This window comes from Euphorbia lathyris, chromosome 6 (genome assembly GCF_963576675.1).
Source record: "Euphorbia lathyris chromosome 6, ddEupLath1.1, whole genome shotgun sequence".
In the NCBI taxonomy this organism is placed as follows: Eukaryota; Viridiplantae; Streptophyta; class Magnoliopsida; order Malpighiales; family Euphorbiaceae; genus Euphorbia; species Euphorbia lathyris.
The window spans coordinates 61,335,088-61,356,422 of record NC_088915.1 but is presented as its reverse complement, the minus strand read 5'-3'; the positions used below and the strand labels follow the sequence as shown (position 1 = coordinate 61,356,422).

The 21,335-nt window shown below is 35.2% G+C and overlaps 1 protein-coding gene and 1 non-coding gene across 2 annotated transcripts; both read left to right on the top strand.

The window, feature by feature from the left end:
* The first annotated feature begins 11,589 nt into the window (after positions 1-11,589).
* LOC136234396 (small nucleolar RNA R71) lies at positions 11,590-11,696 on the top strand. The gene has a single exon (XR_010691280.1). It is a non-coding gene; the product is annotated as a small nucleolar RNA R71 (small nucleolar RNA).
* A 5,182-nt stretch (positions 11,697-16,878) lies between these two features.
* LOC136233847 (trihelix transcription factor ENAP1-like) lies at positions 16,879-18,460 on the top strand. Its single transcript, XM_066023541.1, has one exon. The coding sequence runs from the start codon at positions 17,264-17,266 to the stop codon at positions 18,122-18,124; it is 861 nt and encodes a 286-aa protein (XP_065879613.1). The 5' UTR covers positions 16,879-17,263; the 3' UTR covers positions 18,125-18,460.
* The last annotated feature ends 2,875 nt before the right edge of the window (positions 18,461-21,335 follow it).

Sequence of the window (21,335 nt, the reverse complement as noted above, 5' to 3'; positions counted from 1 at the left end):
CTTCATCCGGACTCGAACCCTTGAAGAAGATGCTCTGTATCACATTGTGATTGATATCCCTCTTCCCAGCCACTACAAACTTGCTAATATGGTTTTCATTGTTAGACAAATAATTACTTCTATCTTAAAAATGTTAGATGTGATTAACCAAAAAACAAAACGAACACAGAAAAACATATGAACAATAAAACTAGAAATTAAAAAGGAAAGAGTTAGACAAATCTGAGGCCTGTATTAGCAGTTTCCTTAAGACAGATGTCGTCGCTATTAACGATTGTTGAGCGATTTCCGCAAGTGCACGGTATACGCTTGTAGTAATAAAAGATATCGATCCCACAGGGAACGCTTTTTAACAAAAACTTATTTTGAATTGGTTAAATATACTTTTAAAATTTATAATAAGGAAAATCGTTAAATCGGATTTGGTTTTGAAATTGCTAGAATGCGAATTAGATTAGAGTATGAAAATGTTAGAAAATACTTCTGATTAGGAGTGAATTTGCAAGACAGGAACGTTTAGTACTTTTTAGAAAAGTAAACAAATATATTCATTTGCATTAAGCAAAGAAAACAACTTTAAACTTTGTATAAATTATGACGATGAAATAAATGACGAAACCTCTAATTTTTAGGCTTTGAACGCAACAATTCTCCTAACTGGTTTAAATTGCTTCCTTAACCAAATTAAAACTCTACCGAGATAATAACTTGTCTAAGTGTTCAACAAACTTTCCTTGTAAAGATTTTGAATTAAACTACGTTTTAATGAAAACACCAGCAATCCACTTCGGATCCTTTACCAAAGTGCTGCATAAAAATCTATCGAATAGAACGGACTTTATTAGATGAAATATAAATTGATACAAGTTTACAGAGAACAAGGATCATGAAAACATTCGACGACTTGCAAGTGAACGGGTTGTCAATCCTTTCCTTGGGTTTCGTTAGAGTTTGTCAGGCTCAGGGGCGGATTCTCTACTCAATCTTCTCGCTGAATCTTCGGAATAGAGACTGGTCTATCTACTACCAAAATGAAAACTAAACATGAACAATGTCTAAACGCTACTGTGTTTGTTATTATTGAATAAACAATGTGTGTACATCATATTGCTTTGAACAGAAATGAAATCTAAATTCTGAATCACTTGACTCGGAATTTCTGCATAAGTTCTATACTAATCTCTTTCTTCTACATATTTTCAACTCTCCATCAACTCTTTATTTATAGATGTTGAAGAGTCGTGTTTGAAGTGTCGTGTCCGCTGTGAAGGATCGTGTCCATTGTGAAAGAACGTCTTTATACCCGAACGAACGCGTTTCTTGGATTTTAACATGTGTTCATTGTACTTGGCAGAATTTCTGCACTTACCGAGAATGGCAATTCTCGGCCGAGAATGGGGGAGCATTTATTTGGTCTTCGGACGAATGGAAGGAGATCTAGACGAACGCGTGTCGCGACCGAGAATTGTGGATTCTCGGTCGCGGCTTTCATTAAATTCTCTACCGAGAATTCGTTTCTTCAACCGAGAATTTGACATTTCTTCTGTTTCTGACCTTGTTTTTGTCCTTGTTTTAGAGTAATTTGATCTTCGTCGTTTTTAACTCCTTTTGTAAGGTTTTTATTCTGTTTTTGAGCTCTTTTCGTTCCTATTTGGATTTTACCAAACATTTACGTACCTTGCAAGAAAGAAACATATTCGAGAGTAAAAGCATTCTAAATAGGTATAAGTAGCACAAATTCGTAGCAATATTGATGTAATTATAGATGATATATTAGGTATATTTTGGGCTTAACAAATCTCCACACTTAATCTTTTGCTAGTCCCGAGCAAAATTTCACTGAATTTAATCTTTAACTAATCTCGTTTATGAAAATAAAACATATATCTCGGTGTTACCTTTTAAATTAGTTAAGCCAAAAAGACTTACTTCGCATGGCAAATTTATACGCAAAATATCAAACTAACTTAGTATAAAGGCGATATATCATTCGTCTTGTTTTTTTCAATTTTGAATTGAAGCATTCGGGACGATATAAGCACGCATGTTATTGAGTCTTTCGTCTCAAGGCATTTTAAAGCACAAAATTTCCTTTCCCAAACCTAAACTAATATATGAGATATATTAAATGAAAATAAGTACTTAGGATTAATTTATTTGCTTAGTTACGCCCGAGATAAGGGTGGTCTTGATCGTAACCTTATACGTATTTTTATTGTTTTGTGTTCGCTTAAGAGGTACCGACCATGCCATGGGTGGACGCAATCGTTACTTTAAACTTAAACACTCTTATTATTTTTTGCTTAAACGTTCCTTCCATACCTCGATTGTGATAAGGGTGGTCGCAACCGTGGCCAAAAGTAAACGGTACTTAATTTTCTTCCCTTTCATACCTTGATAAGGTTGGTCTCAATCGTGGCCAAAAGTTAAGAATTCAACTAATTGATGAATTAATATGAATTACAAATTTGAAATTGTAACTTGGGAAAAAGAAAGATAGCACATTCATCCTATATTGACTTAAAATTCAACATGTATTATGGCTAAAGTTTCCTTAAAAACTTCAATTGGTGTTAATGTAAGACGAAATCAAACCGAGCTAAAATTGTTAGTTCAATTTAATGCCTATAAACCTAATTGAAAATTCAAAATGAGATTTATTGTATCACGAATTTCATGATATAAAGTAGAGATTGAAATAAAGAAGTTTTTACTTAAATACATTCACTCGAGACAATTTTATTTAAAATCGTGTCGAAAATTTGTGAAAAATTTGAAAAACAATGCCCGTATAGAAATATCATTTCTAACGATAATGATAACCTAAAAATAAAAATCATAAATAATCATATTAACTTATGAGTAATTTACAAACATATGAAAAATGTTAAGTTTATGAAAAATAGTGTGAAAATAAAATGTGTTGCAATATATGTTGCATTTGCATAAAAATTATTCGTTGCATTTAGTATTTGTGCTAAAAACTAAAATGATATATGTATATCTCCTCCCACACTTAAATTGGACCATGTCCTCATTGGTGCAAAAATCGACATAACATAAAAAATAAGCACGAAATAAAGCATACGAAATAAAGATAGAATATTAGCAAATTAAAATCATTCAACATAAAATTAAAAATTGTACCAAACATATTAAAAAGAAATATTGTACCAAACTTTAACAAGATGAAAATAAAAATAAAGAAAACAACCTAGGCATGAGGCGGGGAATCCGGAGGTGTTGGGGAAGTCTCCACATTTCGGCAGACGGAAAAAGGAAAGCATCCGATACCGAGTAGACCTATGCTCGCGCCTCAAAGTATTGAGGTTGTCATTCATCACCATGTTGTTTTCCACCAAATCATCAATTCTTAAATTAATTTGACGATTATTGGAATTGATTTGGTTCAAAATCCTCCGCAAATCCACCGGATCATCCTCATAAGGTGCTTGGGGTTGTGGTTGAGCTTGTGGTGCATCCTCCTCGCCTTCCGCCTCGCCTCCTTCTTCGGTACCTACATATTGAGAACTTGAAGTTCCTCCACCCATAGTGCCACGAAGATGGGAAATACGGGAAGCATATGAAATAAAGACGGGAGGAACCGAAGTAAGCAATAAGTGAGCCCGCTCAAGTGCCGAGATGTCCAAAATTGGAATATACCCATGGTAGGTGGACATGTCATAATCGGCCAATTCACCCCGTGCTCCCAACACAATAGCCATGATAAAATTACAAAGAGGGACTTGATTTGTGTGAGCCCTCGAAGCACGGAACAAATTATCAAACAATATACCAATGCTATCAACCCTCAAACCTTTAAACAAGCTATCCAAAACAAACAAATCCCGAACTTGAATATTCGAACTCTCAACACGACCAAACAAGGAAAAACTCAAATATTTGTGAAAGAAGAACACACAATTGTCCTTAATCAACTTGCTTGAAGTGTTTTTGGAGTTAAAACAATCTTGGTCCGAAAGGGTTTGCCAAACAGAATCATTATCAAAATCCCTAAGCTTATCATAAAAATCAGTAGTAGGGAAACCAAACATGTTTCCCATTGCCTCATAATCTATGGTGTAAGTTACACCATTGTTCCTAAAAGAAATTGATGTTTTCTTCTTGTTCATGGTCAAAATGACCAAAAACTCCACCACGTATTCATAAATACGGGGAAAACGCATAGAAACGAACTCTTGCCAACCTAAAGCTTCAATAAAAGCATCAATTCTAGTGGAGAAGTTTAATGCTCTTACCAAATTGAAGTCAAGGAAGTGCATATCCACAAACTCGCGTTTGGAATTGGAAAAGTGAAGAAATCGAGCGGCTTCCTCCTCCGTTTCGATATCAAAATAAGCTCCGCAACGAATACGAAGGCGATTAGCTTCCGTAACCGGAGGTTTTTGACCCACACGCTTTTGTCTAGACATGGTGATGGTGTTGGCTAGGGTTGTGTAAAGAAGAAGAAGAAGAAATAAAATAGAGAGAAGAGCAAAGGATGAAGATGAATTGAAATGGGTAAAATGAGGTAATGAATTGAGAAGAGAGAAGAGAGGGGAAAGAATAAATTGGGAAGAGTAAAAGTGATTTATGGGGAAGAGTTTAGAGTAGGGGATTGGATAAAAAGTGAGGTGATGTGATGTTTGTGTAAGGGGTAGGTTTATATAGGGTGAAATAGGTAGGTATAGAGGTAGAATAGGAATAGGAATATGCTTGAAATAGGGCAAAAATCGGAATTAATATTGCCTGCAGGTCGCGTGTCGCGACCGAGAATGCTGAGCCGCGGTCGCGGCACGCGAATTTCAGAGATAAATTTGTTCTGAATTCAGCCGTTTTTGCTGGACTTACCGAGAATTTTAAATTCTCGGTAGAGAATTGGTCAAAAATGGCGTTTTTGGTGTCTTTTGACTTGGTTTGTGCAATTTTGTTGGCAATTTGTGTCCTGAACTTAATATAAATTGTTCCTGCACTTAAAAATTAAAATAAATGGCATTAATTATAAGGAAAACCAAAGGTTTAGCCTTATTAATTGGAATTAAAGGGTAATAAATATAGAATTAATGAAACTTAAATGCCTATTTATGCATACAAGTTAAAAGAACCATATTAAGTGCATATTAAGTTCATATTAATACATATTAAAGACAATGAATTTAATCAATTGAAAGAATTGGGAAAATTTAATGTATTGAATCCAATGAATTAAGTTTGGAAAAATTGGAAGATGTGTTGAATAAGAAATCATATTAGACTAATCTAAACATTTAATTATTATCATTTAACCAATATTTGCAACTATTAGAAAAATAAATGAACAAAGATGAAATAGAAAAGTTAATTTATTAATCGAACACATGTGTACAAAATAAAAATAAACAATTTAATTACAACAAAATAAGAGAAATATATACAAAATAAAATTGAAAAACCTAAACTATTCTATATATTCATCCTTATCAAGCGGGATTTCTGTGGCCCTATAATGGTCAATTTTTAACTGCACGAAAGCTTGACGTTCCGGTGCAAAAAGAAAATGCGGGCCTGCACGAAAGACACGTTTTACGAGTCCTTCGAACTCTAAAAACTCATAGTCTATCGTCGGGAAAAATTCATCATCACTCCAAGGAACATCAATGGTACCCTTGGTACCGAGAATTATTCCACAGATTATATTGCCGAACCCAATCTTTTTATCCTTGGATCGAGAAGCGGCGACAAGACCCTCCATCAGAATTTTTGAAGAATCCACTGCATTGCCTTGGAATATATCTCCAAGAACATATAGATCTGTGTCACGGACCACACTACTAAATGTGCGACCGAACAAACTGTGATATAACAATTTGTGTAAATACAGCATGGAGTTTGAGTGAAAGGAATGATTATAGGCGAGTCTAAGATTGAAACGCCAAAAACCAGTAAGCATTCTCCAAATGTCCATGGACGTCATGTCTTTGCCAGGATGACGTTTGATTGTATCCCTCGGGGGAAAATCAAACCAGACCTGCAACTCTGGATAGCCAAAAGTGAAGATTTCGCCATCTCGACGAAAACTAAGACGGACACGTCGTTTGTTAATGAAATGAACGGTATAGAAAAATTCCAGAATCCAATCGCCAATGATTGGAAATCGCATTTTGGCGAATTTTGTCCACCCTAAACGTTCCAAATAGCGACTCATGTCATCGCTTATACCAAGTTGATCATTCAAGAAGTCATCCATATATAGCATTCCAACAAAGAATGTATAACGGAGCCTCTAGTAGCGCCTTCCTTCATCGTGATTGAAGATAGAAAATGGCGCATCATATCGTTTGGACAAGTCTGGACGTTTGTTGCTTGAAGCAGCATTTTTCTTTGAGGTTTTGTGTTTAGTAGGCATGGTAAAGAACTTAAGAAACAAGGTTTCTGTAACTTAGTGAAAAATGGTGTTTGAAGAAAATCAGAAATTTGATCTGACAAAGATGAAAAGAATGTAACAGAACCATGATCTTCAAGGACTTATTTATAAGATTTTAGGATGAAATGAGGTGTTGTTTTGATGCGAAAAGGCATAAAATTATACCTTTCTGAATTGAAGAAACTTAATTTTTCGTATATGAAAGGGTTTGTCTACAGGTTGAAGATGATTCAGGTCTGATGTTGCAGAAATAACGTGTGTCGCGACCGACGCTGATTTTCTTGCGGAAATCAGGTGTCGAAACCCATTTTCCGATTCTCGGCCGAGAATTAAATATTCTCGGTAAGTTCAGAAAAAACCTAACCTATTTGGACAATTTTGAAAAGGATAATTCTCGACCGAGAATTCCAAATTCGCGGCAGAGAATCACCTGAAACTTCAATTTTGAACTAATTGCCTAAAATCAAATCTAAAATCATGAAATAATCATATTTTATGCATCTAAATCATAACATAAAGTCATCTAAAAATAAAAAATAAAAAAATGGCATGTGTAAAAATAAAATAAATAAAAATGAACAAAAATCTAAAAGAAATAAAACGAAATAAACTATATTAGAAAAGCTAAACGAATTATACGTCAGATAATCTTGTTACGAACTTAATTCCTATTTTTGAAATACTTTCGTAATAAATTTTACATCGATTACCATTAACTTTGAAACGAACTCCGTTAGGTCCTTCAAGTTCTAAAGAACCATAATCGAATGTTTTGATGACTAAATACGGTCATATCCATCTGGACTTAAGTTTTCCTGGAAATAAACAAAGTCGTGAATTAAATAACAGCACCTTATCCCCAACATTAAAGTGTTTGACTTTAATCTTGGCATCGTGCCATTTTTTCACTTTTTCTTTATAAATCTTCGCATTTTCATAAGATAGATGACGTAACTCATCTAACTCATTTAAGTCGAGCAAACGTTTCTTACCTGCTTGTCGTAAATCAAAGTTAAGTTCCCTAATAGCCCAATAGGCTTTGTGTTCTAATTCGACTGGCAAATGACATGCCTTCCCATACACTAAGCGGTATGGATTCATTCCTATTGGCATTTTAAATGCAGTACGGTATGCCTATAACGCATTATTGAGTTTAGAAGACCAATCTTTTCTCGAAGATGAAACTGTTTTCTCTAGAATCCATTTGAGTTCTCTATTAGATATCTCCGCCTGACCATTTGATTGAGGATGGTATGGCGTTGACACGCGGTGGCGTACTCCATATTTTTTCATAAGCATATCAAAACTTCGGTTTGTAAAATGGGTACCGCCATCACTAACGATGACTCTAGGACAACCAAATCTACAAAATATATCGTCAAGAAAATTAACAACTACTTTAGAATCATTTGCCGGGGTTGCAATTGCTTCAACCCACTTGGAAACATAATCAACGGCGACTAATATGTAAGTTTTACCAAAAGAAGGGGGAAAAGGTCCCATGAAATCTATTCCCCACATGTCGAAGACTTCAACTTCTAACATGGTTGTGAGGGGCATCTCATCTTTCCTTCCTAAATTTCCTGTTCTTTGACACTTATCACAACGAGTAATAAATGAACGGATGTCTTTAAACATCGTAGGCCAAAAGAAACCACATTCAAATATTCTAGCTACAGTCTTACTAACTCCATTATGTCCTCCATAAGAGCTAGAATGGCATTCCGAAATTATGGATTCATATTCATTTTCTCCAATGCATCTCCTAATTATCCCATCACCACAAGTCTTGAACAAAAAAGGATCTTCCCAAAATACTGTTTAATGTCAAAGAAAAATTTCTTCCTTTGTTGGAAAGTTAATCCTTCCGGAACAATATTGGCTGCAAGATAGTTTGCAAAATCCGCATACCATGGTGACATGACACTTTCAATTTGATAGAGATATTCATCGGGGAAATCATCTCGTATACCTATAGTTTCACCTATAGGACCGTTTTCATCTTCGAGCCTTGATAGACGATCGGCGACAAGGTTTTCGACTCCCTTTTTGTTTTTGATTTCTATATCAAATTCTTGTAATAATAAAACCCATCTAATTAGACGTGGTTTAGCATCCTTTTTAGCAAATAAATATCTTAAAGCTGCATGATCAGTATATATAATGACTTTCGAACCTAACAAGTATGACCTAAACTTATCGCATGCAAAAACTACAGCTAACATTTCTTTCTCTATTGTGGTGTAGTTTAATTGTGCACCAGAAAGTGTGTGACTTGCATAATAAATGACATGAAGTTTCTTATCCTTCCTTTGACCTAAAACACATCCGACGGCTAAGTCACTTGCATCACACATAATTTCAAAGGGTAAATCCCAGTCGGGTTTAGCAATAATAGGTGCACTGACTAAAGCTGTTTTCAATGTTTCAAAAGCTTTAACGCAATCTTCATTAAAATCAAAAGTTGAATCTTTCATGAGTAAATTAGTAAGTGGTTTGGAAATTACAGAGAAATTCTTAATAAATCTTCTGTAAAAACCGGCATGTCCTAAAAATGACCTTACTCCCTTAACAGTAGTTGGAGGGGGTAATTTTTCTATTACTGAAGTTTTTGCTTTATCCACTTCTAATCCTTTTTCAGATATTTTGTGACCTAAAACAATTCCTTCGTCAACCATGAAATGACATTTTTCCCAGTTTAATACTAAATTTGTTTCTTCACACCTAGACAAAACTTTATCCAAGTTTTTTAGGCACGAATCAAAAGAATCTCCATAAACTGAAAAATCATCCATAAAAACTTCCATGATATCTTCAATGAAATCATTAAAAATTGCAGTCATACAACGTTGAAATGTTGCAGGTGTGTTACATAGACCAAAGGGCATTCTCCTATATGCAAATGTTCCGTAAGGACACATGAAGGTTGTTTTATCTTGGTCATCCGGGTAAATACATATTTGAAAGAATCCGGAGTAACCGTCTAGAAAACAATAGAAAGCATGACCAGATATCCTTTCGATCATTTGATCAATGAAAGGTAGAGGAAAATGATCTTTCCTAGTTGCTTTATTAAGGTTCCTATAATCTATACAAACCCTCCAACCAATGGTGGTTCATGTAGGTATTAATTCACCTTCGTCATTCCTTACAACTGTTATGCCTCCCTTTTTTACTACTTCTTTCATATTCGGATTTAGGCGTCTTTGCCTATCCGCTTTAGGTGGCTTATATTCTTCTAAGTGAATTCTGTGCATTACGATGCTCGGATTAATACCTTTTAAGTCTGAAATTTGCCAACCCATACTTCCTATCCTATTTCTAACAACTTCTTTCAATTTCTCTTCTTGAACTTGTGTTAATTTGTTAGAGATAATTATAGGTAGAGAATCGCCTTCGCCTAAGAAAGCGTACCTCAAATGACTTGGTAATTCTTTAAGTTCTAATTTAGGTGGAACTATAATTGAAGGCGGAACTGGTCCATCTTCACGAATCAAAGGCTCTGGGTCCTTATCTTCTAGTTCCTCACTTATTATAGGTTCTATTATTTCCTCTTTTTGAACAATGTCATTTACACATTCTTCAATTAAATCAAGTTTCATACAAGCGAAATCCTCCATAGGATATTTCATTGCTTGGTTCATATCAAACTCGATCTTATCGTCTCCTATTCGTAAAACTACTTTTCCTTCCGACACATCAACTAGAGCACGTCCCGTGTTCATGAACGGTCTACCAAAGATTAGCGGACAATTTACGTCATATGCAAAATCTAATATAACGAAATCGGTAGGAAAAATAAATTTATCAACTTTAACTAAAACATCCTCAATTATACCATATGGTCTTTTAGTGGTTTGATCCGCTAATTGCAAAACCATATTGGTACGTTTGATATCTTCTTCTAAGCCTAACTTATTAAAAATAGATAATGGCATCAAGTTTATGCTTGCTCCTAAATCACAAAGACAACTTGGGAATTCAATATCTCCCAATTTACATGGAATGGTAAAACATCCGGGATCTTTGAGTTTGGTGGGCAAAGTACTTGACACAATTGAACTGCAATCTTCAGTTAGTGAAATGGATGAAATTCCTTCCCAACTGATTTTCTTTGAAATTAAATCTTTGAGGAATTTACCATAATTGGGAATTTGCGTAATCGCATCCATAAACGTCAAATTAATATGCAAATTCTTAAGTTTGTCTAAAAATGTTAAAAGTTGTTTGTCATAGTCCTTATTGCGGACTTTGTGTGGAAAAGGTGGTTTGGGTACAAAAGTTTTTGTACTTGAGTCAATTTGTACATCTTTTTGATTTAATGTATCTTCTTTGGATTTTGGTAAATCAGTTCCTGGCAAAATTGAATTTCCGGACATTTCCGGACCTAAGTAATTTTTCCCTGAACGAAGAGTGATAGCCTTAACATGCTCTTTAGGATTTTCTTCTGTATGGCTTGGAAGACTTCCCTCTTTGCGGGATGGAATTAATTTAGTGAGTTGTCCAATTTGAACCTCCAAATTATAGATGCTAGATGATTGGTTTTTAATAAGCTGATCGAATTTATTCTCGATCCGTTTAAAACCATCGTCGTGATTACTTATTTTTCCGCTCATAGCATCAATAAATTTGTCGATTTTAGAAGATAAAGTGCTAATCGTATATCTTGATTGATTTTGATAATTAGTGGTACGATTTTGATTAGCATTAGCATTGTTATTATTATCTCTCCAGTTAAAGTTAGGATGATTTCTCCATCCAGGATTATATGTATTGGAGTAAGGGTTATTAGGTTGGTTTTGCCCTTGGACAAAATTTACCTGTTCAATTTCGCTCATACCTTCATAATCCACATCCGTTTGGATTGGCTTACCATTAGGATCACACGGTGCTATAAACCTATCAATTTTGTGCGATAAGGCAGAAAACTGGGCTTGCAACATCGCGACTGGATCAAGATTCACTATACCTTTAACTGATGACGTAGTTGAGGATGATGGTTTCGCTATTGGTACGTGTCCACGTTCCGCGGGCCACATATTGCTGTTGATTGTCATTTCCTCCAAAAGTTCTCTTGCTTGGGCAGATGTTTTCTTCATGAATAACCCTCCAGACATAGCATCCAATAAACCTCTAGTTGTAGGATTGAGTCCATTATAAAATGTTTGCATTAAAAGTTCAGCGGCAATTGGTGGTGTGAGCATAAACGTTGAAGTTCTTTAAAACGTTCCCAAGCCTCATAAAGAGTTTCATTATCATTTTGAGAAAAAGATGTTAACTCTTTAATGACTCTTGCGGTTTTTGCTAAAGGAATTTTTTTTGATAAAAATGCTTGGGCTAATTGCTCCCAAGTCTCAAATGATGCGACTGGCATAGAAGTTAACCATTCTTTGGCTCGATCCTTCAAAGTAAAACGAAAAAGGCGAAGATTGATTGCTTCTGCAGTCACATTTGGTATTTTAAAAGTGTCACAAATTTCTAAGAAATTTGTCAAATGGGTGTTAGGATTCTCGTTAGGTAACCCGCAAAATGTTACGTTATTTTGTAACATATTAAGCAAAGATGGCTTAATCTCAAATTGATTTGCATTAATTTGGGGTCTAACTATACTGTTCATTACACCGTCCACTCCTGGCCTAGCTTAATCCATAAGTGTGGCCACAACTTCTGGCTCGGTAATTCTAGTTTTTATTGGAGTTTTGTTTTTGTTTTTCTTTTCTTTCTTGTTGTTTTTAAGAGTTCTTTCAATTTCTGGGTCAATAGGATCTGGTGACGTGCCTGAACTATGAGAACTACGCATGAACCTGAAATTTCGCACGAACCCAAACTACCTTCAAAACAGAATTTGAAAAATAAATATGTTAGTAATTTTAAATTTTTAAAATTTAAAAGTTTGAAATAGTATAAATAAACCTAGATTCGAAATAAAATATCAAAAATCTAAATTTTTGTCAAAAATTTTGGCGTTCCCCGGCAACGGCGCCAAAAACCTGTTGAGCGATTTCCGCAAGTGCACGGTATACGCTTGTAGTAATAAAAGATATCGATCCCACAGGGAACGCTTTTTAACAAAAACTTATTTTGAATTGGTTAAATATACTTTTAAAATTTATAATAAGGAAAATCGTTAAATCGGATTTGGTTTTGAAATTGCTAGAATGAGAATTAGATTAGAGTATGAAAATGTTAGAAAATACTTCTGATTAGGAGTGAATTTGCAAGACAGGAACGTTTAGTACTTTTTAGAAAAGTAAACAAATATATTCGTTTGCATTAAGCAAAGAAAACAACTTTAAACTTTGTATAAATTATGACGATGAAATAAATGACGAAACCTCTAATTTTTAGGCTTTGAATGCAACAATCCGCCTAACTAGTTTAGATTACTTCCTTAACCAAATTAAAACTCTACCGAGATAATAACTTGTCTAAGTGTTCAACAAACTTTCCTTGTAAAGATTTTGAATTAAACTACGTTTTAATGAAAACACCAGCAATCCACTTCGGATCCTTTACCAAAGTGCTGCATAAAAATCTATCGAATAGAACGGACTTTATTAGATGAAATATAAATTGATACAAGTTTACAGAGAACAAGGAGCATGAAAACATTCGACGACTTGCAAGTGAACGGGTTGTCAATCCTTTCCTTGGGTTTCGTTAGAGTTTGTCAGGCTCAGGGGCGGATTCTCTACTCAATCTTCTCGCTGAATCTTCGGAATAGAGACTGGTCTATCTACTACCAAAATGAAAACTAAACATGAACAATGTCTAAACGCTACTGTGTTTGTTATTATTGAATAAACAATGTGTGTACATCATATTGCTTTGAACAGAAATGAAATCTAAATTCTGAATCACTTGACTCGGAATTTCTGCATAAGTTCTATACTAATCTCTTTCTTCTATATATTTTCAACTCTCCATCAACTCTTTATTTATAGATGTTGAAGAGTCGTGTTTGAAGTGTCGTGTCCCCTGTGAAGGATCGTGTCCGTTGTGAAAGAACGTCTTTATCCACCCGAACGAACGCGTTTCTTAGATTTTAACATGTGTTCATTGTACTTGGCAGAATTTCTGCACTTACCGAGAATGGCAATTCTCGGCCGAGAATGGGGGAGCATTTATTTGGTCTTCGGACGAAGGGAAGGAGATCTGGACGAACGTGTGTCGCGACCGAGAATTATGGATTCTTGGTCGCGGCTTTCATTAAATTCTCTACCGAGAATTCGTTTCTTCAACCGAGAATTTGACATTTCTTTTGTTTCTGACCTCGTCTTTGTCCTTGTTTTGGAGTAATTTGATCTTTGTCGTTTTTAACTCCTTTTGTAAGTTTTTTATTCTGTTTTTGAGCTCTTTTCGTTCCTATTTGGATTTTACCAAACATTTACGTACCTTGCAAGAAAGAAACATATTCGAGAGTAAAAGCATTCTAAATAGGTATAAGTAGCACAAATTCGTAGCAATATTGATGTAATTATAGATGATATATTAGGTATATTTTGGGCTTAACAACGATCGTCTCCCAGGATACAACAGATTACGCAAGCGAACTCAAACCATGTGTAGCAAAGAGTAATTTTTAAAACTTCAACAAAAGCTTTTAGCCACTTGTAAATTTTGACAATGCATTCTATATAAATAGAACTCGAAAGGATATGTCTTTTCACGAACGAATACGACTATACACTGACAGACACGACTGTTTATGTACGAACATGATTGTTGGTATTTAAATTAATATATAATTTTATTCAATTTTTTGCAACAATCCCCCACATGAATAAAATTATAAACGAGACGATTACGATGTGGTGATAACTTTCTACAGAAGATATCTGCATAGGATAGGTAGCTAATGTGCATTAATCTTCCTTTGTGAAAGTATATTTACTTTACTAGCTGACTAGTAGACGCGATGTCTTTGAACTATTCTGCCGTTTTTGTAAACGATGATATACCCCACACAGATACCAACATAACATGGTATGGTTCTCATGGTTATGTTCGTTATGGTCATGAACATCGCCTGGTTCTGCGAGAGTTTAAGAGAACTAGGCATCACTAGTCTCCATCAAAGCGACCCCACTTCACTCTGACATAGGTGATTTATTTACTCAGCATACTGACGCACAATGTATTATTAAAAGCATATAGCTTAACCTTTTCCCGTTGGTGTCACTGTTTACATCTAGGAATGGACTATGGTTTAACACCCACAGTGAGCGCATAAGGTTTATGCAATTAGGTTGTCTCTTTGAGCCTAGATCTTGGGATCTCTAGTCAACTAGCTAGGGTTTTCCTTCACATAACGCCTCTTCTAATGGGCTTTACTCTCACTACTTTCGATGATTTTTCAATTTGATCTCGGTTTAACCTCTAGGATAACGGATCCGCTGTGTTATCCTTTGATTCTACAAAATCAATTAGAATGATACTCGTTGAGATCAATTGACTAATGGTGTTATCACACGTAAGCTTTTCTGCACAAGTTCATCTTTCGAAAGCTTTTTATACCGCATATTCACCAATTGATATGATATTTTCCTTCAATTCCATCATTGTGATGTACTTATTTTAAGGCGATTTGATTTCTACATTTTTAGTGACTTTCATAAATTAAATCTAGCCAACTAATGTTCATCTACCAGCGTCTAACTCGGTTAGATAACATCACTACTCAGATTTGTCAATTTATGACATTTCACATTTCTAATGTAAATCCATCCTTACGCGCGAGAATATCAAATATGGAATTTTCATATATCATCATCATCTCTAAAGAAAAGATATTTTCTTTTATCACAAAGTCTTTAAAATTCATACCAATGAATTTTCCTAGACTTTCGTTGTGGCTTACACGTTACCACTGGTACAAGTAGGTCTAAAACCTTTGAAGTGACTGTGTTCTTAAAACCTGATCCATTTTCAATTAACGCATGTACCAACATATGCCAAAAGGCAATTAAACTGTTTAAACAAACAAAGACAAAACAATAATTAATAACTTTTTCTTCCTGAAATTCAAACAAATCAAGTTAGAATCAGAATATTATAATCTGTTTAAACAAACAGAACCAATATAATTTTTCAAGTATAATCTATTCGTCAAGATAATTGATCATTAACGTATTCCTGTTCGTCAAAAAAACTATGAAAATTGCAGGGATCAAAAGAAAACAAATAAAAAAATAACATTAGAAATATCAAAATATTTCATCCTATACGTTTGATTTTCTTTTAAATGAATAGAAGGATCACAATTTGCGAAAATCCATCCATCTACACAAAAGCTATAACCATGCATATCAATTAAACGATTATCATTTTTTAGCTAACACATTTGTCGCCTGGTTCCACCTTCATAATGTTCCCTTACCTAAGCAGGGATACAAACAATTACGGCTGTCTTAAAAATGTTAGATGTGATTAACCAAAAAACAAAACGAACACAGAAAAACATATGAACAATAAAACTAGAAATTAAAAGGAAAGAATTAGACAAATCTGAGGCCTGTATCAGCAGTTTCCTTAAGATAGATGTCGTCGCTATTGACGATTGTCTTCCAGGATACAACAGATTACGCAAGCGAACTCAAACTGTATGTAGCCTAGTTATCATCGGAGTAGGAAAACAAGAACAATGTGAACAGAGAAATAGTATTTTTTAAAACTTCAACAACAGCTTTTAGCCACTTGTGAATTTTGACAATCCATTCTATATAAATAGAACTCGAAAGGATATGTCTTTTCACGAACGAACACGATTATACACTGACAGACACGACTATTTATATATGAACATGACTGTTCACGACAAACAAGACTATTCACAAAAGGATGTGTTTGTTGGTATTTAATGGTTTTGTCAATCAACAGTTGCCCAATCAAACATGGTCCACAGTAGCAATTTTCAGAGTTAGCGACTCCTCTAGAAATATACAACACATCATGTTCGGTTATGAGATAAAAAAAAAAGTTTTCCATACCACTCTTCATTGAACTGAACGAACACGAAGGAAATGACAATAAAAAACTCTCACAAGCGAATAGCAGACATTAACGATATAGAATTTAACATGTAATCTTTAAATATGCATACCTTTTCTAATTAGTCATCCTTAAATTATAAAATCTTTTTGTTTTCCAATCACGCTAAAACCTTTCATCCAATCAAAGCATAAAACCTTCTTATACAATTTGATTGTTAACAATAAATTTTTATCTGAGATATTATAAAAAAAATCAACAAAATATTATTAATCTACAAAAAGGAATCATCATCGTTACATTATTTTTATATTGTGATAATAAAAAAATAATAATAATTTACTACATCATCTTTAATTAGTTAAATATAAGATACAATTACTTAAGCAAAATGGTAGTGCATAACATAGCATGGGTTTGTATCGTAATTAAATTACTGTTTTAATAATTTAGGAAATGAAAATACAAATAGGCATAATTTAAGAAGAAGATGGGAGAAGAGAGGAATTTTGGGGAAGGGACCAAAAAAACATAACAAATAATTTTAGCAGCTAAAGGAGTGTGGAAACACAGCCGAGCCAAATCCCGATGACACACCCATTGTATTCCATGTTTACTACACGCGCCTTTCCACGTCCCGGCGACCCCTCTCTTTTAGTTTTTCCCCCTACTCTTTCGCCTCATGCGTCCGGCGCGTCACCTTCGCCGCACCGACCCCGTTTCCTTTGTTTTGTATTTGGTCAGAGATCTCCCTTACTCTCTAACCTTATCTCTCCCCATCAATATTCCACCTGACGATTAAATACCTAAACCACCACCGCCACCATCACCACCACATATTCTTCCTTCCACGGCTACGATTTCATTCATATGGGCGACCTAACGGATTCCGTCACTCCGTCCTCCACCTCTCACTCCCGGCCGTTGCCTATCCGTGAAGATTGCTGGAGTGAGGAAGCTACCTCCACTCTCGTTGAAGTTTGGGGCCGCCGGTATATGGAGCTCAATCGTGGTAATCTTCGACAGAAGGACTGGCAAGAAGTTGCAGACGCAGTTAACGCTAAACACGGCCATACAAAGAAAACGCATCGCACCGATGTGCAGTGTAAGAATCGGATCGATACGATTAAGAAGAAGTACAAGATCGAGAAAGCTAGGGTTACATCCTCTAATGGAACGTTGGCGTCGTCTTGGCTTTTCTATGACAGCTTGGATTCGTTGATTGGATCTAATTTTTCCGGTAAGAAACAAGCTTCTCCCTCCCTCTCACCGTCCCCGCCGGTGGCTTTGCCGGTGAATTCGTTTAGGAGGACTCCGACCTCGACCTCGACGCCGGCCATGCCTGCTGTGGCGCTTCCACAGAAGAGGCCATTGGATGATGGGTATTTCAGGAGGAATTACTCAGCTATGGCCGCGGCTGCAGCAGCTGCAGAATCAGAGAGCGATGAAGAAGAGGAGGACGAGGAGAGGGAAAGAGAGAGGGAAAATGAGGAAGATGAAGAGGGAGAAGGGATAAGGAGATTGGCTAGAGCTATAGAGAGATTTGGGGAGGTTTATGAGAGGGTGGAAAGTGAGAAATTGAGGCATATGTTGGATTTGGAGAAGCAGAGGATGAAATTCGCCAAAGATTTAGAGACGGAAAGGATGCGGATTTTCACAGAGACGCAAATTCAGCTTGAGAAGATCAAGAAAGGCAAACGATCCGGCTCTAATGGTGAGAGAGATTACTAAAACTAACTCTAATTTGATCCTTCACATTTGTGTAAATCCTTGTTGTAAGGTTAGGGTTTTTCATATATTAATATTATTTGGACATTGTGCACAATTGCTAATATCCAAACTCAGAGAAGAATTTTGGAAACAGTATGGATAGATAGAAGAATACAATTGCAACTGTTTCATGAAAAATTAGATGTTAGGAGTTGAATTAATCTACCTTGTGAAAGTTCAAAACTGTCTACATGTTAATTATATTGAGTTTTTCCCACATTTGATTCGTGTTTATACTCTGAGCTGTCTGTTGTATTAATTTTTTTTGATAACAAAGGTGGAAAATTAGCTTGGTTACTTCCTGTCCTAAGGCCTAAACCAGTGTTTGTAAGGTCAAATGTCTATAATATATATAGAACTGTCAATATATCATCTTGCTGGTTTAAGCCTTTGACTGCGTAGAAATGATCTAAATACTTCTCTATCTCTCAAGTTACAACATGTTGTGTGCTTGTAGAAATGATCTAAATACTTCTCTATCTCTCAAGTTACAACATGTTGTGTGCTTGACACTCGATCAAACGAGAGTAAACCCATGATTTGTCTATTGCTCAAAGCTGTGTAAGTTTTGTATGCTTTGGTAGAAGTGTCCATGTGGCAACTTGAGTTCTTAGAGCAGTCACAGCAGAAGGCTCGTGACGATTTTGCTGTTATTTTCATTGAGTGTAAATGTGTAACATTTGCTTCGTAGTATGTTTATATTCTTCCAGCAACTGCTTGGAAGGAATAGCCTGTCTATTAACATCACAAGCACATAATTAAATTCTGTAAATTGTTCCATCTCCCATGCTGTTTTTCCTTGTAGTGTTTTTTGCATGATTAAACACTAATAAGCAGACTTTTTTCATCTGGGCTAACAACATTTCAATTTGTCAATAATGTGCATGTCAAGTAATTGTGGTAGATTGTGTTTTGCGAGACATTAGTGTATTTATTACATCAGTCTCTTCCTTGTTCGTGTTGGTTGTTCAATTCCCCTGGTTGATATCTGGGAAGGAGTCACTTTCTAATATTCTGGATTGATCTTCCTTTTGCTGGGGCAAAGCCATATAAATGTGCTTAGCAAATGATAATATTAAATGCGTTTGGATAATTTCTATTTATTGATACAGGAGTATATGAATTTCATAGTATTAAAAGAAGTTGTTGGTGTTAGCAATCTGTTGAAAAATGGATGTTGAACCTCATGTCATTATTTCTTTTGAAAGTTTCTGTTTGACTGATATGTCTAGAGGCCTTTTGAAAGTTTAGGGCGAGCTATCTGTGCATATCCATGCACACATATTTCTCAAATGTTTAGCAAAGATGAGTCGAATTATTATTGTATTTAGCCATGTCTCGCTAGAGAATTCGGGTTAGTGTGTTATGTTGTTTACATATTGTATTTAATCGTGCCAGTCGTATTGGAAAAAAAATCTTCTGTCCCTTAAATGGTGTCTCCTTCCCTGTCCTGGAATAAATAAATTACATGTGTAAAACATATCCTAATCATCATTTGGATTCATTAAATCTGTTAACCACAATTAACTCGAGTTAACCGTGTTTTTTTAACTCTGTTTCTAACCAAATGTAATGATCCATGTCTTTGTCCCTCTTAGTCGAGTCTTCTTCTTCTCTTTTAATTCTGAAATGCCATTTTTCTCTTAGAGGTAACTTGGCAAGAAGCTTTTTGTCAATGAGGCTGAATCTTCTTTAAAAAAATCACTATACTCGTACTTTTAATGTTGGGAATTCTCTTAACATTGTTTTTTAGGAAACTGAATCAGGTTGCAAGTGACAACCATAAGAATAGTACGGATGGAGGTGCTGCTAGAGCTTTTAAACTTGATACACTCTTAAAACTTGTAGATATAAACTACATTCTGTTATCAAGTTCAATCCATTCCCTTCATTCTTCGGTGAGCAGTGTTGTCTTCCCATCTATTCCCTTTCTCTCTTCAGTGAGCAGTTTTAAGAGTATCACTTTTCGGTCTAGGAAATCATTAGATCAGAAGATTTTAATACATTCTACTATCGAGAATCCTCAGGTTTAGTACGTACCGAAAGTTTAAGGAAGATGATTTTAGTTTGTGTCTGGACTGAGTAGGACAGGAATGGACTCTGATGTTTTAAGTAGCTACATTTCAAAGTTTGAATTAGAGCAATGAATTTGTTGTTGAGTACTATTTTAGACAATCTCTCCGAAGACAGAAGGAAAGTGTTACTAATCTCTCTTATGTTTTAGTATTAATAATTAAACTATTAAAACATAGTATTAATAAATTAAACTATTAGTTTCAAACAGAACAAAGCCAAATGAATCTTTTTTCAAAAAAAAAAAAAAAAAAAAAAGACATCAACAGATCAACAAATGATTTACAGCGGAAAATCATGATCTCAATAAAAATGTAGTTGGGTGTTGTTAAACATAGTATCAATTTTCCACCCCTAGTCCCGTGAAAGGATGAAAATATACTTTGGGATTTTGGGGTGGGAAATTGAAATTTTTTTCCTCTCCCGTCACGCGGACGTGAGGGAGTCACGCCTCACCTTGTGGTGAGGCGTGATAGCTACACGCCCACGTGGCGGATAAGTAAAAAAAAAGTTGAATACAGTGTATTATATTACGGATTAGACGGTTTATTATGGATTATTGTGTATTATAGTTATTAACCTTTTAGTTTTAAATGTACAATATTAACATTACAATTAATTAATATACACAAAATATTATATATGTTTTCAAATGTGTTAAAAACAATAAGTTCTAGTAAATGACAACATATAAAGTTCGTCTTGTGCCACTCGTCCATAAACTGATCCATATCAGTCCTAATAAGTAGAGCCTCCGCATCATTTTGTCCGGCGACCGGCCGCTCAGTTATGCGCCACAAATGGCTAACCAACTGCAGAAAAATTAAATATTAGAAAACAAACATATGTAAACCAATAATAAATAACAAAATAATAATAAATTTACATATTCGCTGTTCGAGCGAGCATACTAGATCAGCGCATCCCAAGGGGTATGAAGGAGATGAGGATGTGAATATCGTATGTACCACTCCATGTACCCCGCATCACAAGCAGTGGGATCGGCTCCAACTGGCTGGCATCTCCTCCGATCAACGCCACGAGTCGATGGAAATCTCCGTCAAGTATCATCAACTGTAACAGATGAATGCGCGAGTCT

Excerpts from the sequence above, each read along its gene's own strand:
- LOC136233847 (XM_066023541.1), top strand. The coding sequence starts at position 17,264 with ATGGGCGACCTAACGGATTCCGTCACTCCGTCCTCCACCTCTCACTCC.